This window comes from Leptidea sinapis, chromosome 6 (genome assembly GCF_905404315.1).
Source record: "Leptidea sinapis chromosome 6, ilLepSina1.1, whole genome shotgun sequence".
In the NCBI taxonomy this organism is placed as follows: Eukaryota; Metazoa; Arthropoda; class Insecta; order Lepidoptera; family Pieridae; genus Leptidea; species Leptidea sinapis.
In genome coordinates this window covers 5,656,491-5,673,707 of record NC_066270.1, presented here as the reverse complement: position 1 = coordinate 5,673,707, position 17,217 = coordinate 5,656,491, and the positions used below count along the sequence as shown (strand labels likewise).

General features: G+C 39.1%; 1 protein-coding gene across 1 annotated transcript in view; it reads left to right on the top strand.

Moving 5' to 3' along the window:
• LOC126965184 (kinesin-like protein Klp98A) overlaps positions 1–14,918 on the top strand; it is a 62,699-nt gene extending 47,781 nt beyond the window's left edge. The window contains exons 17-24 of the mRNA XM_050808626.1: positions 5,724–5,955; positions 6,509–6,599; positions 7,954–8,102; positions 9,106–9,320; positions 10,591–10,780; positions 13,027–13,066; positions 13,946–14,112; positions 14,569–14,918. Of these exons, the coding sequence (XP_050664583.1) occupies positions 5,724–5,955; positions 6,509–6,599; positions 7,954–8,102; positions 9,106–9,320; positions 10,591–10,780; positions 13,027–13,066; positions 13,946–14,112; positions 14,569–14,808 (1,324 nt within the window). The 3' untranslated portion in view covers positions 14,809–14,918. The remainder of the gene's footprint in view (positions 1–5,723; positions 5,956–6,508; positions 6,600–7,953; positions 8,103–9,105; positions 9,321–10,590; positions 10,781–13,026; positions 13,067–13,945; positions 14,113–14,568) is intronic.
• Positions 14,919–17,217: the final 2,299 nt, after the last annotated feature.

Genomic DNA, 17,217 nt, shown 5'->3' with positions numbered 1-17,217 from the left:
AAGCAAGGGTTAACCGGGGACCCCCATGAAAGGTCATCTTATGCGCGTGGTCAATAATCATGTCAGTAAGCAAATGGTTATGTGGTAAAATACACGGATGTTTCATACTATCTTCTATTTTGGCGTTGGTCAATCGCCCCCCAACCCTCAAGAGCCCCTGGTTATCAATAAATGGTTTCAATTTTAATAATTTACTCTTAGGGTTAGGTTGGTTATGGTTTTTAATATATTGTATATCTTCTAAAAATTCTACTTGTTGTATATGCCTTATAATTAAGTTTTTAGCTTTTCTTATTTCTAATATAGTTAAGTAGTTTGTTTTATTAGTATTAAATGACTTAGGTGTAAAACGTAACACCCACGCAAGCACTCTTGAAGCTCGCGTAAAATCGCTGTATCTGCTAATTATACTATCTATAACCTTGTTTTGATATTTAATTGTGTTTACATTTATATTTAATAATGGTTTTTTAAGCTCTTCGCAGGTTGTATATAATTTATTGGTTAATTTGGACTCTTCAAACGATCTTAGCCAGTGGGGACCTATCCACCACATGGAATGGTTAATCAGCTGTTCTGTGGTAATGCCTCTACTTGCGCAGTCAGCTGGGTTGTCCTTTGTTGACACATAATGCCAGCTACTCGATGGTATAATGTCAATGACCTGCTTCACCCTATTCGCGACGAATGGTTTCCATTTACATGGGTCGCCGTTGAGCCAGCCTAACACAGCTGTCGAATCAGACCAACCGTAGATTTTGATGTTGTAATCTGATAGGCATTTACAGGTGATCTTCATGACCTTGGTAAGTAGAACCGCTGCACATAACTCTAATCTAGGTAACGATACATTTTTCTTTACAGGTACGAGACGAGACTTCGAAGCTACTAATACTACAGAAGACTGGTTGCTGGTAATATTGTTGACTCTGCAGTATACAACACAAGCGTAGGCATTTTGTGATGAATCACAAAACCCATGTAATTCAATGGTGTCGTTCTTAGAAGACTGCAACCACCTTGGTATGGTAATATGGCTAATTTTCGTGATGTCAGCCTCTATGGTTTTCCATTTTGTGTTGATGTCAGCTGGTAATTCGTCGTCCCACAGAAGATTTAAGAGCCATACTTCCTGGAAGAGTAGTTTCAACTTGGTGGTAACTGGTGAAAGCCATCCAAGCGGATCAAATATCTTCGATATATTCGAGAGTAAACTTCTTTTGGTGAGTTTACTGACTGGTTCGGAATTCAATTGAAAAGTGAAATAATCTTCGTCGGGATGCCACTTAAGTCCTAATGCCTTGGTTGATTCCTGGTATTTAAAAACATATGCTTGGTCTTCGCATGGTAACTGGTTATCTGGTAGTACATCTGGTTGATTTGACGACCACTTCCTTAGATTGAATCCACCTAACTTAAGGAGATTTATGAGGTCGGAAATCAGCCTCCTTGCAGACTGGAGGTCATGATGTCCATGGAGGAGGTCATCCATGTAGAGCCTGGTAGCCAGAACTTCTGCTGCTTCTGGGTAACGGTGACCTTCATCCTTAGCCAGACGTTTCAATGTCATCATGGCTAGGAATGGTGCGGCCTTGGTGCCGTATGTGACAGTGGTAAGTTGGTATTCTTCTAATGGTTGCTTTTCAGAGTCCCTCCACACGATCTTCTGGAGCGGCTGGTCATCATCATGGACATCTATAAATCTGAACATCTTCTCTATATCGGCTGTGAAGGCTATTTGGTACTGCCTCCACTTTAATATGAGAGTAAACAAATCCTCTTGTAAATTTGGTCCAGAGTACATAAGGTCATTCAACGAAAGTCCAGTCGAAGTTTTCGCTGAGGCATTAAAAACAACTCGCGTGGCAGTCGTCGTGGAATCCGTTCTGATTACACAATGGTGAGGTAAATAGCACTGAAGTATCGGATTACTATTACATTTCTTCATATGGTTTAAATTAATATATTCATGGATAAATTGTTTGTAGTTCTGTTCGATAATTTTATTTTTACAAAATCTGCGTTCTAATTGCCGAAATTGGGCTACGGCTTTGGTTTTAGACTCACCCAATTTTTCGGTAATCTCTGGTTTTAATGGTAACCGTACAACATAACGTCCGTCTGGTTTGCGCGTAGTATGCTGTTGATAATGATGAAGGCAATGGTTATCTTCATCCGTAATATTTACAGAGTTGTCTGAGATATCTTCAATCTCCCAGAACCGCTGTATATCCTGCAAGTCGACCATGACGACGTTGCAATATGTTTGGTTTGGTTTTATGGTACCACTAAGAATCCAACCGAGCTTGGTATTTTGCGCGATTGGTAGTGATGTGCCATTACGAATTAAACCTGGTAAAATAATTAATTCGTAAACTTCAACGCTTAAAATTAAATCTATTGGTCTACTTTTATAAAACTCTGGATCTGCGAGTGGTAACTTTTGTAAATACGGCCAAGCTGGTTTTTCTAATGTTTCGTGTGGTAAATTCCCGACGACATGCTTCATCACATAGGCTTCCGTTTTAAATGTGAAATTATTATGAAGAGATGACACTGAAAGCTGTGCGACTCCCTTACTATTGTTGGCTTTTGCGCCTACTCCGACCACCACACAGTGGCGCTTAATCCTGGGTAGGCCTAAAAGTTGAGCGGCATTCTCTGTAATGAGAGATGACTCCGCGCACGGGTCTATGAGGGCTCGCATGGTATGGTGACAGCCATCCATAGACATAATATTAACTTTAGCTGTTGCTAATAATTTGGGCATGGTTTCTTGTGGGGCATTGGTAACGCATATATTGGATCTTCTAGGAGAATTTTCGATCTCGGTATTTCTAGAAGTAGATGGTGCAAAAGTGACAAGAGCATTATGCAGAAGAGTATTATGCTGCTGGTTACAAAAACGGCAAGTTTTTTCCGAAGAACATTCCTTGTCATAATGGTTAATTAAACAGTTTTTACATAATTTGTTGGATTCAATGACCTTAAGTCGATTCAGCGGTGCGGATTCTAGAAATTGTTTGCATTTAAACAATTCATGGCAACACGTTTTACAGAGTATGCATTTCCGTTGTGGCGCAATATGTACTGGTTTCGTATTGACGTGGTTTATTACAGCTGGTCTTGGTTTAAAATTTCTGTTCATAAAATTATGTAAATGGTTATTGGTATGCTTTTCAGCCCATGGTTTTTGGTATTGGTTTTGGTGTACCTGGGATGAATTTGATTTGTTGAAGTCCTGCTTACGACGAGAGCTTTCTAACGAAGTAAATTTAATTTCTAAAAATTTCAAAAAATCTAACAAAGTAGGCAATTCTTTTGGATTCTTAAGCGACACAATGTAATCATTATGGGTTTCAGTATCTAACTTTTGGCACAAAATATAGACGATCAATGGGTCCCAGTTGGAAATGTCGATGCCCATTGCTTTTATAGAGTTAAGACACTCGTTGGTGGTGTCATGTAACCTTTTGATGACCGCTGCAGATTGATGTTGAATCGTAGGCATGGTTAGTAACAATTGTATGTGAGAATTAAATATTAACCTAGTATTATGGTAACGTTGGTTTAATATGTCCCAGCATACTTCGTAGTTTTCAGAATTGATGCGTAAATGGTGAACTAATTTTTCAGCCTCGCCACGGAGCTTACTTTTCAAGAATTGCATTTTCTGCGCATTTGGTAAAGATTTATTATGGTGAATTGTTTCGGAGAATAAATCTTTAAAACATATCCAATCTTGGTAGTTTCCGCTGAAGGTGGGAATGTCCATTTGTGGGGTTGAACGTTCCCTGTAAGATGACGACCACATCTGTCTGTTCACTGCCTTCTTCATGGTGTTGTATTTCTTCTCCATCTCAGCGAATGCTGTCTCATACTCTTCGTTGTCGAGCAGCCCTTCGCTGTCGATGTCCCAGTGAAGAGAATCGATGACCGACCATCTTGATTGGATAGTTCGTAAAATATCTTCGAACTCCCAGCGGTCGGAGCAGCTTTCAAGGTCGACAGCCTCTATGGTACGGGATAGCGCCTTGAAGTTGCTCTTCTGCTTTCGCAGCATTTCTTCGACCCTACTGGAGTTGCCCTGGTTCGATAGCTTTGGTGCAGGGAAGCTAAAAGAGGGACCCTCCTGAGCGGGAGAGAAAATATCGCGCCTATCTGAGCCCTGCGATAATGGTGTAGCAGGTCTCAGTAATGGTTTGCTGGGATCGCTGGTTACGTAATTAGAAATCATATTCCTAACTTCCTGGTAAAAATCTTTCGTCCGCTGGTAATGGTTTTCCGCGAAGTAGCGATGGTTAGGGTCTTCAAACTCAGCACAAAGCCTAGTATGGTTGGTCTGGAATTCACTCCAGTACGAGTCTAAAGCGTTGAGACGTTTTTCAATATAGGCGGGTGTCTTTCGTTCTGGCCCGTCCTTCTTGAAATTAACACACTGCGTGTTAATCGCGGACATAATCTGGTTTTGGGTGGTTAATAGAGCCTCCATGGTTACGGGTCAAAAGAGAGTGGTAAAGAGTGGTGAGTGATAAAAAGGAAAGATCTTACTTGAAGACTGGTACGTGGTGACCTGGTGTGTCCTCAGCAGTCTCCCCGTTGGTAGTCGCTGGTAGTATCGCCGATCTGGTGAACTGGTTACACTCCACACACAAGCACTTTGGTCAACACTAATTTGGTTCACTACACACGCGACGAATTTTGGTTAAAATGGTTAACTAATGGTACTGGTTAATAGAACGATGGATCACAATGTTTTTGTGTCCTCGAAATGGTTAAAAAAATTCTGGTCACTGGTTAACAAAAGGCCGAAGGACCACAATGTACGGTGGTTTGGTTCCGTACAGAGTAAAACACAAGTTAGGCTCAAATGGTATATTGAAACCTTAACTTATGCTATATGGTAAAATGGTAAAATGTTGGTATGGTAATGAGCACGCGAATCGATCGGCGGCTTGTCGCGAACTGGTTACAATACTACTTAGGAAATAACGCGAGGCGACGTAAACGCTGATACGCGAAACGTGATGTACAGTCGACATGCTGTTGACCGTACAATCCATATTTTTATAAAAACAGCCCACTGAGTTTCTTGCGCCCGGTCTTAACAGTGATTTTGAATAAAATTTTTGAATTTTAATTCCATTATGAAAACATTTAAAGTGAGTCGTAAATTAATTTCATTAAAATAGTTTCTAAACGATTATTGCTTTCTGATGAAATAGAAATGTAATATAGTTGACACCTGTTGTACCACAAAGAAACATGATAGGTTATTTCGTGTTCTGAATACTTGGTAGCAGAAAAAAAGTCTTAGCTCTTCAGAAGCTCTCTCTTTAGTTAAACGTCAAGAAAATTGTCTACTAAGGACAACGACATAGCTATACCGAGAAAACAGATAGTCTAATAACCTGGAATTCTTCTTTTTATGTATTATATATTAAAGAAAATTTATCCAAAGCACTCTTTCACAGTCAATCACACAAACAAATCATTATACTTTGTTAAAATGTATTTTATTTATTTATTTGAGTAAAACTGTACAACAAAACCAATTACATTAATCAATAATATATTAGAAAGTAATCTAAGTAAATAAACAATTGGAATGTAGAAAAGTATTAAAAGATATTCTACTCTTGTTTAATAATATAACCGGTTTTTAAAATTAAATTGTACTTTTTAATGCGATTTTAACACAAACACCATGTCTGTATTTCCAGTCTCAGCTTAAGCCTAGATCCTCTACCGTCACCGTCGCTGACCTCCCCTGACACGTTCCACACGGCCTCTTCCTCCCCCAAGGCAGCCTCGGAGTCCACCCTGCCCACGCCCTCCACCACCGAGGCCTCCGCGCTGCCCAGCGAGGACTCGGAGTTACCCGTGCCACAGTTCAAACTGGGACCTACCGCGGATGACAGCGACGATATGTCGAGCACCGAAGATTATCACAAGGTAATAAATACATGGGGCTACCTGTTTTAATCTAAAATCCAAGTTTATTTTTATTTATGACAGTAAGGGACGAGACGAGGAGGACGTTAAGCTGATGGTCATTGATATGCCCTGCCCATTACAATACAGTGTCGCTCAGGATTCTTGAAAAAACCCAAAACTTCTGAGCGGCACTACAATTGCGCTCGTCACCGGGAGACATAAGTTATTAAGTCTTATTTGCCCAGCAATTTGCCGGTTCCTGTGCAAAGGAGGAGTAAATTAAATTGAGAAAGGTTAAATAATCTCTTGCAGAAGAATTTTCTAGCGTTTCGTCTCTTCTTTCATGTTTGATTTTTGCCCGCATCGCAATTCACATCTGAAAACATCTGAGCTAACTAAAATCGCTTGCACTCCATGTATAATCTGCGTGTCGGTAAAATATAAGGTTTATACTCGTTGATGCTATTAACATTTAGAGGAAAAACTTCAATAAGTTGTTACTACCTTCCTTTATCGGCAGCGCAAGTGTAAAGACTGATGTTGATCTTTCAAGCTCCTCTTTAATTTTCAGCCCAACAGAGTGATAGAGGGGCAGTCTTCAAGTTCCATCGAGCGTTCACCTGACGAGAGACATCAGCGGTCTAGACACAGGAGGAAAATTGGTGAGTTTTGTAGCAATATCTAAAAGCTTTTGAAAACGTTATGCCTATGACGTACTATACACATATAAGGACATATCATTCGCAGTCTGATAGCAAAACAAAAAAGTGTGTTTAAAGGCGTCGTATCGTGTCAACTGTGACTGTCAAAATCAAATCAGAACTGAATAAATGTTTTATCAACACCTATGTATTAAATCCTCTATTAAAGATTCTAAAACAGTTAGCTTATTGCCAAAATTAAAACACCCAATGTCTTAATAACCATTACATCATGCAAACGAGTGTTGTAATGAAATTCAGTACAACATTACAACACTCGTTTGGATGATGTAATGATTACTAGGACTGGCTTTTTTAATGTTAGCGGTAAGCTAACTGTTTCAGAATATTTTATAGAGGATCTATGTTATGAGTGTAGGTAAATTCTTGTATGCAACTGTTGATAATTAGGTATTAAAACACTCTTGTGGTAATAGTATCACATGAGTGTTTAGATACCCCTTATTACACAACAGTTGCATAAATAACTATTACATTGCTGCTTATTCACCAAGAATATTTTAAACAACTGGAGTAAATGCGGCAATGTATAGATATAGCAGTCGAAGTTGCTTTTGTTTTTATACAAAGTGATTTGTCTATATATACAGAACGTAGCGCAATTAAGTTTTGTCAATAATATTGGGTTTTCAAAATAGACCGGCGCTGCAGTGGGCAGGATGTATCTTATCAATAAAATAGGGCAACAGTTTAGTGTAGCAGGAAATATGTAAAACCTTAGAACTCATTTAATTGTCGCAAATGAGTTTTCAGGTCACTTCCTTAGTAATCACCACCGACCTGAGCATGCATGTGTGCATTACGTGGCATAGTGGATGGGCTGTCTGATATGCGCTATGTGATTATTGCAATTTATCTAAATGTTACGACTTATAAGTCTAACCTATCTTAGCGGGATTAACACTTAAACTGTATACGATACGCATAACATTAAGATCATGGATATCCGCAAAATATCGCCTAATTCAATAAAAAAACAAGAAATTTGACTTTTGACAGCTGACACTTATGATAGTTTTTTGGTTTCAAGCTTAGATCATTTATACGTCTAGATAGACTATGACAGCTGTGAAAACGTCGAAAAAAAATGAGTTTATTACTAACCTCTATACGCACGCACACGAAGTGTTAGTGTGCGTGCATTGCCCTTTTTTTATCGGTTGTCTATCAGCAAGAGACTATCTAGACGTATAAGTTATCTAAAGTTTGAAAACGAAAAAAGAAATCGAGTTTCATTAATTCTTCATATTATTATTACGAGTGCAAATAGTAAGTGATGCTGGGTATCGCCCAGGTGAGGGGAGGCGGGGCCGAGCCGTGACCGAGGCGGAGGCACTGCGGGCGATGCAGCGACTGTGCTCGCGGATCGCGACGCAGAAGATGTTGGTCATGTCCTCGCTGGAGAATGACTGCTCCAAGGAGGATCTCAACGCGCAGATCCAGGTGCGGACATACACACACGCTTGTTGTTAGGGTTCAGGGTCTCCAGGAAGGGATTAAGAAAATATCAATAACTACTACTGTAAATCCGAGAATTTAATACAATAAAACATCTAAATAAATATATACAAATCATAATAACATATCTAAACACTATTACACCCTATTACACACACACACACACATACACATACATAGAAGTTAACTTTTATTTAATTTTAATTTCACTTTTGTATTTAGACAGTATTTTTATTTTATTTTATCTGATTTTAATAATTTGATTTGACTATGTGGGTAATTATGTCTGGTACCGAGAAGTCACTGATAGCTGAAACACAGTTCGTACTAGTTTAGCTGTCTTTGCTCCCTGTATTGTATGTATATTATATAATTAATAATATAATTTAGACTACTATTATTTATTGTTATGTTTGGGAAATAAAGTTATCATCATTATTATTATTCACTATTTATTGAAAGCTCCAAATAAAAAACACATCTGTGAGACGCTGTAGTGCAGAGAGTAGAAAATAACGATCTGTCAAACATACTGACATGCCTGACATTTCTTATCTTTTAAAATTGTGTTCCGTGTTTATTCACAACACTAATTGTTGCACTGATTACGGACTAAACCCATTTATAAAACTTCCTTCCGCTATTGCATATAAATTTCAGAAAATTTGTAGTCATTCTACAATCATGTACATTTAAGTTATACTTCTTAATAAAAACTAGCACTAATACAAGTCAGTTATACTTTATATTCAGACTTCAATAAGTAAAAATCAATTTATAAATTGATTTTTGATTATTTGTAAAAATAAATATAATTTGATTTTTATTTTCCTAGTGTGTATGTCTAGTATAAATCACTACAACTTCTACTTCTCCTACTCAGGAGAAGTTTTTAAAGCCAAATAGGTGCGCATTAGACATCGAGTTGTGGAAAACAGCCCGCAATTACATACATACATAGCTAATGTGTATTTTGTATGAATACCAGGTCCTCCAAGAGCTCCAGAAAAAGTATGTGCGGCTGGAGATGGCGCTGCAGTACTCGTTCTTCGACAAGCAGGATCGCCGCCGCGGGTCCGCGGTCACGCCCATCCAGGAGACTCCGTCGCTGACGCTGAGCGAGAGTGAGTTGCCGCTGAGTGGGGATGTGGACACGGAGCTCACCGATAACGGACACTACATACATGATCCGCTGCTGCACAGGTAACCACCTCCTCTCACACACATCTTTTATCGCAGATCTCCATTGGGAAGGGTTCTGGACATACTTTCGATAGTATTGAGGCAACAAAATTTTGACTACTTTCAACTTTCTCGATTCATTGTATTTTCTTTGATTAACGCGAGTGATACACATTTCAATAAAACACTTTTAGAGGATTAAAACGCGTGTAATTGTAACTGTGAAAGGCAAGAAACGTCGGGTTAACTTTAATAAAAATAAAGATGTAACTATTATGCAAAAACTAATGTTAATGTAAAAAACACAGTTATTATTATTTTTGAAGAGGCTATTTATCTAGTCTAATGATTCCTAGTAACACCGCGTCTAAAAATTGAACTATTGTGTTCGCCACTCTTACTATAGCTCGTCGTCAAACCCTGCAGCCTTTACGAACCGCAGTATCTTCTTGACGCAAACACCATCTGGAAGCAAGGTGTAGTCACCAAAGATAGAGCACTAGTGGCCCGGAATCACGGAGTAGATGTAGAGGCGTTTCATCAGCCTCAAGGCAAAATCTGCACGTTTTATCATTTTTGATGCCCACCACACTGAGGTGCTTGTTTAGGCGACAGTGCCCAGTTAGCATCCTGGTGAGTATGCATAGATTTTTCCTGTTCAAAGATAGGGCTTTATTCTCATATCTACTGTTGAATGCCCTTATCAGTGCTTTAAACCTGTAGAGTTGTTCCAGCGTTTAAGTACTTCTTATTTACATTAGTTTCTCAGGGTGTGTCGGATGGCGCTCTAAAGCAGTCCACAAATAGGTTCCGGACCATATTGGACTGCTTTAGCTCCAGCTCTTGCGAGCTCATCGGCCATTTCATTGCCTATGATTCCGGCATGCCCTGGGATCCATCAGAGCACCACTCTGTTAACAATACAGTTACTGTTTTAATCCTTTAAAAGTGTTTCTTAATTCAACTCAAGAGTTCATTGAAATTTTACTCATGTGAGCTTCTGAACTAGACTTCTGTGTATTTTTATACGGTTTAACGGAAAAAATTTAATCACTCTCCTGATAAACGGAATTTGTACTAATATATAAAATATCTCTTATTTCTCCATTTAGATGATCCTCGTACACTCGTTTGTCCTTTTGTTCTTGAGGATGTGCTTAAACTTTCATCACGTTATATAAATACATTAGTTTCTTCTGTCACATTTCGCATACTAGAATGTATTGAAATTAACATGTAAATATTTTATTTTAAATATTTTTCATGACTATTTTTTGTTGGCATAAATCAGGTTTAAGGATTCGGAAGCGACGGAGGCGTCGGACAACGTATCGACGTCCAATGACGAGCTCAGTTCGGAAGCGCCGTGGCCGGACCCGCTACGGGCCATCACCGGCACGCACCGGGAGCGGGGCCGCCACCGGGACGAAGAGCACGACTGTCAGCTGCACCGGATACGAGACGCGCCCGTCACTATACCGGTACTGACTGACTTACTATTCTAATTCAAATATTTTTATTCAAAGTAGGATATGATATCACTCATTGAAAGTCAAAAACTACCACCCATTCAATAAAAGTGTGGAAAGAACTGAGAACAACAGGCTCAAAAAAGTTCCTATTTCCCGGCACGCACTTGCCAACAAGAACCATTTTAAGTACTGGCACCACTGACCTGTATGAATACCGCTGGACAGGTTGTTCCATATGTTTGACAGTAAATTTTTTGTGCAAATTTGAAGCGCCACTCGGGAGCGTCCAGAAAACTAATTTATACGACGTATAATACAAACTGTTGCGAAGGAACGTGCAGCAATACTTTCTAAATTAAATATTTTTTTTGGCTTTTGAATTAATTTCGTTCGTTTTCCGTGTTATATATACTTCAAGGATCAATGTAATAAAGTATACAATTTTGTAAATAGTTTCTCACCATCTATCGATGTTTGCTGAGGTTGTCATCACCGGTTTTAGTACCGCAGACTCTCGCTACATGGCCAACAGCGGCAAAATAGCGAATATCAAACAGGCACAAAAACACTTTGACAGCCGCCAGTCCAGTGGTATGTAGTAGAAGTCAGTGACTGGCACTCATATTTGGTAGGATCTGTTGAACAAATAAAAACGATATCACTTAATTAATTTCGGTCAAAAGTATGTCGTATAAATGACACTGATGCATGTCAGAAGTTTATATTTTACCATTTACCACCACTTCTGATAAGATTGTGCTTTAATGAGATAGTGTCAAGAAACTCCATACCACTCTTTATAGTTCACTTTTAGGCTGCATTTAATGCTCGACCGTCGGTCAGTGCTATCGTCGGTCAATCGTAGCTATAACAATGGAAACACATGATCGTGTTCAGTTCAGCGCTGATGAATTGCTACGCGCTTTTAGCTATATCGTGCTGACGAGTATCGAGCACGTCGGTCCGACGTACGTTGGTCCGCTGACGCGTTATGGCAATAAATTCAGTGTGACGCTGACTGAGCGACCGTGCGTAACATAGTAATCAAAGATCGTAAAAATAAATTCGTTTTCTGACAATTTCGAATACGTTAATGTTTTATTATATACGTATTAACGTATAAATTTCTCCTTCAATTTGACGCTCTAATAATGGGGTAAACATTATATCTTCTCCGTCTTTTATTCCATAATCGTTTGCGTAAGTAATACGTACATATTAAGCCTTGCATCCACTTGAGCATGCTCGGGCGAATGAGCCGCTTATTCACCTGAGCATGCTCAGAGGAACAAAATGAATGTTTTGGTCGAACGAGACTTTGACATTGGAAAAGCTGTGCTCAGGCTGCTCAGTATATGCTCGGCTCCGTCATGTCTTCACGTGTCCGTGTAGCTGCTGCTGCCTTTATAATTATTCACTGTACCATAAAGAAGAAGAGAAAACCACCAAGGTAACTAAATATCACGCCAAGCATCTTCTTTTTTTAGGCGATTATAGTATTCTTCGTATGTACTGTCCCATAACACCCTCTTTGATTCATACGCATCAATTAATGTTAAACAAGTCTCGTTATCCCACAAGCCATTCATTTTTCAACAGAAAAAGTAAACGTAATCAAAACTCGGGGAATTCGACGCGCTCACCTCAAACACAAAAACAACCGTCCACACTGAGCGCCGAGCGAATATTGAGCGCCGAGCGAATACTGAGCGCCTTTGGGCACGGACAAAAACCGACAGATGCCGGCTCGCCCTGAGCGCGCTCGGATTTGCTCGGGCCGAGCGTGCTCAGGCGTCTCCACTTGAGCGGCTCGGCCAAATGAGCCGCTCATTCGCCTGAGCATGCTCAAGTGGATACAAAGCTTTAGAGAAGTTAAAATGCACTAAACGCAACATGGTCAGTGTGTACAAGTACGCGGTACGCTCGACCGATGTCAGCGCTGCCCGTCGGTCGAGCACTAAATCCAGCCTTACAGCATCATCAATTACAAGTTATTTTAAATACAAATCTGTATAAAGTGACTAACACGAGTAAGTTAAAAAATAAATGTAAATTAAATTTAAAAAAGCACCACAATAGTTTATAATATAAATTATCTCTTTATTATAATTGAGTAGATCATCCACAACACTGTAAATAAATAAGGTTTTAAATTATGCGAGCATTTTATTAACAATTTTTAAGGTTTTTAACTGGGAATGAAAAGAGAAGTATCTGAATGTATTTTTAATACTTTATTACATTATCTTTTACAGGATTACAATTTGGAAGGGTTACATCATCCTATAGATTTTGGTAAGTTGAATATGTATAATTTTCTTACTTTTTTTTAAATTGGTGAACACGACCATTGATATTGACACGTCATGTTTGAACCCAATTGTAAATATTTATTGTATTATGATAATAACCAGTTCACGATACTGTCCCATTAGACATGTGGTCAGTGACTCTGGAGGAAATGTGTTATTGTGAAGTCGGGTTTACTTGTTTCGACTGTTTGTAGTTTGTAATTACGGTCGAAAAAAGTCTCCCCTGTATTTGCGGTAAAAATATAAATTAAATTGATGGCATATTATTACTATATAATTCCAATATTTTTAAATAAAGAATAATTGAAAGCTGGAATCTACCATTCCAAAACCTGACCTTATTGAATTGTGTATTGAACAACATTATTTGCTCAAGAAGTAGACATTTCCATATTAATGCAGCATGCGAAATGTTATGCTTTTCCGCACTATTGCTTATTGTATAATAAAACCCCCAAATGTAAGATATTTAAAATTTTATTATATTTTACAATCAAATCGAAACAATTTATTGAAAGTAATAGGTATAAATATAAATACACTTTTTCACGTCTCATAGATATAACAATGAAATAAATCATACATATTCGTAAGAAAATAAATATGTAATTAAACCAGTTTGCATTCCAGAGCCTCCCCTTGCATAAGATACCGGCTAAATTATGTGCAACACAACGGGGCTTATTTCTGTCGTGAAGCAATAATGTGAAAACATTTGGGGATTTTTTGGGGTTTTTTCAAGAATTCTGATCGGCACTGCATTGTAATGAGCACGGCGTATTGATTACCATCAGCTGAACCTTCTGCTCGTCTCGTCCTTTAAAAAAATAGTGCTCTGTTACAAATAAATGTGTGTGTGCAGCGGAGGTAATCAGCATCCCGGGATGGGTGACGCGAGGAGCGGGCGCGGGCACGCATCACGAGTACGAGGTGCGTGTCCGGCTGGGAGCGTGCGCCTGGCAGCTGCTGCGGCGCTATCGGCGCTTCCGGGACCTGTACCTCACCTGCCGGAAGCTGTACGGAGACAAGGTGGGTCGCTCCAACACCTTATCAACACAAAAGGCTAATGTATACACTTTTATATTGAATTAGGTGCTATATTGTGGAAGTGCATAATTATCCAATTCTTTTATTATACAAATTCTATTATTGTATATATTATTCTGGCACGACACAGTCTGTCTCGTGTTAGAATTTGGCGAGTCAACATCTCCTCAGGATGCCTTGTTTAGAGGCGAAATTCGTGTCGAATTGGTGGAATGTTTCCCTAAGTTAATTAATTAAATTAAATATTAAACAATAAATAAAAGTTTTTTATGTTTGAATGTTTCCCACGCCACATTCAAACATGAAATGATGTAAAAATCGCGTGATGAAGCTACAAGATAGCGAGTGTCTGTCAAGCTTTGTGTCACGGACCATCATAAAAGCGGCTCCATTAGAAGTTGAACGTGACAATATTTATTGTAATGTGATCGGTGGCAGGTGGCGTCGATCCCGTTCCCGGCGCGCGCGCTGTGGTCGTCCGAGTCGCTGGCGCGGTCGCGGCGGCCGCAGCTGGAGTCGTTCTTGCGGCGACTGTTGTCGGTGTGCTCCAGCGACCGTCGCTGCGTGCTGCACGCCTCGCCTCTCACCAGGGACTCCCTGAGAGCTTTCTCGCCCTTCTTCAGAAAGGTGCGTTTTGGTAGGCCTGTCTCACTCCCCGTGCAGGTATTGAAATTGTAAGTACGTGCGGCGGCCAGTCAGTAGGGAATCACGCCCGAGCTTTATTGTCACCTATTTAAAATCGAAATTAAAAAATGGAGAAACATAAATAAAGCAAAGCATATTACGACCTGTATAGCCGAGTGGTTAGCGATCCTACCTTCTAAGCTAGAAGTCGACCCTGTTGTCGGAAGAGTTAACTACTGGAGGTATCTAGTCTTTCTAGTGAATCTTTCTTTTAAATTTCTGCTCCCCATCAAAAACGCCTTGATGACTGAAATAATTAACTTAAAAAAAAAAACTAATATTTTATTCATGCATTAAAAAATTATACATTTTAATTCAATAAAAGCAGAAACAAGTTAAGTAGAGAATAAAACTTAATTTGAGAATATTATAGTGTTTGTAGTTTGACAGCCCTAGCCTCTAAGAGATGACATCGTAATATCAACATTAAGGCTGAGATCTATAGAGCATATTACTCAGGACTCTAGTTACGGTGCTGAGTGTGATAAAACGCGAACTTGACTTTTGTATTGGGCTATCTTATCTTAAGATCAGCCACTGACCTCTACTATATACCACCGGCTATCAAAGTCCTTTTGTGCCTGTTTAATATTCACCATTTTGGCGCTGTTGGCCATGTAGCGAGAGTCTGTGGTACTAAAACTAGTGATGACAACCTCAGCAAACATCGATAGATGGTAGTAAACTATTTACAAAAAAAAATGTGCTTTATTATGTTGATTCTCTAAGCATAAATAACACGGCAAACGAACGAAATTAATTCAAAATGCAAAAATACTTCAGAGTATTGTACATTCTTTCGCAACCTTTTTGTATTTTACGTCAAAGTTAGTTCTCTGGACGCTCGCAAGTGGCACTTCAAAAAGGCACAAAAAATTTGCTGTCAAACATATGGAACAACCTGTCCAGTGGTATTTATACTGGTCAATGAGATCAGTATAATAACTTAAGCTGTCAAATATTATATGTCATAATCTTTCATTTCGCTTTTATAGTTATGAAAGCGAAGTCAAAGAAAATCGAAAAAAAATCTACGATTATACTAAGCTTAAACCCAGCCAAGTTTTACGTAAGTAAAGTCTCAGAGCGAAGTCTATGTACGCTCTATGGGTCTCACAATAAGAATTGGGTTTGTGAATTTGCCAAGTGATTTCTTAGATTTTATATGATGTGCCAGAGATGATTTTTTGATCTTACGGATGAGAGACCTTAAAAGGTCTTTGGTGCTTGAAAGCATAAATTATTTAGAAACTTGACTTAATTTACAACGGTTATCTCACCTTTTTTCTTTAAAGTTTCTGACCTCACAACTCGCTCGCTCGCTCCTTTGCATAGGATGCCGGCTAGATTATGGGATCCACAACGGTATCTTCCTTCTTTCTGCCGTGAAGCAGTTATGTGTAAGCATTATTGTGTTTCGGTCTGAAGGACGCCGTACCTAGTGAAATTACAGGGCAAATGAGACTTAACATCTTATGTCTCAAGGTTACGAGCGCAATTGTATTGTCGCTCAGAATTTTTGTGTAAAGAATCCTGAGCGCCACTACATTGTACGAGGGCTGCACTAAAAGTATCGGGAATTGAATATTCCACTGTTCCTGACATAATAAAATCTTTTTAATTTAAAACTTCTTGGTTTTAAAAATCGAATACCATTTCTTTATTTCAAAAAAGGATTCTCGGGCTTGTCACAAGCTCTTTTCAAACTTGTTTAGTCGTTGAGAAAATGGAATTGACTCGAGAACATTCTAGAGCGATGATTTATTATGACTTTTGAAGTGCCGCATCATCCTCCATCACGAAAATGCGAGTTCTCACACCGCGCACAGAACAAAAGAGTTTTAGAGCAAGAAAACAAAGAATTATTAGATCATCCGCCATACAGCTCCGACCTAAGCCCTAATGATTTCTATACTTTTCCTAAAATAAAGAATAAATTGCACGGTCAGAGATTTTCATCACCTGAAGAAGCTGTGGACGCCTACAAAACGGCCATTTTGGAGACCCCAACTTCCGAATGGAATGGTTGCTTCAATGATTGGTTCCATCGTATGTAAAAATGTGTCAAATTTCGCGGAGAATACTTCGAAAAGCAATAAATACATTTTTAATTAGTAATGTTTTGTCACTTCCTTGATTCCCGAAATATTCAGTGCCGCCCTCGTAATAGGCGGGGCATGTCATTTACCATAAGCTGAACGTCCTGTTCATCTCGTCCCTTACCTACTGTCATAAATAAGGATTTTAGATTAAAGCAGATAGCCCAGTGTAATTATTAAATTGTGATAATCTTCGGTGCTCGACATATCGTCGCACGGGCACGGGCGTCTCCGAGTCTTCGCTGGGCAGGGCGGAGGCCTCAGTGTATAATGGGCAGGGCGAATCAATTACCATCAGCTGAAC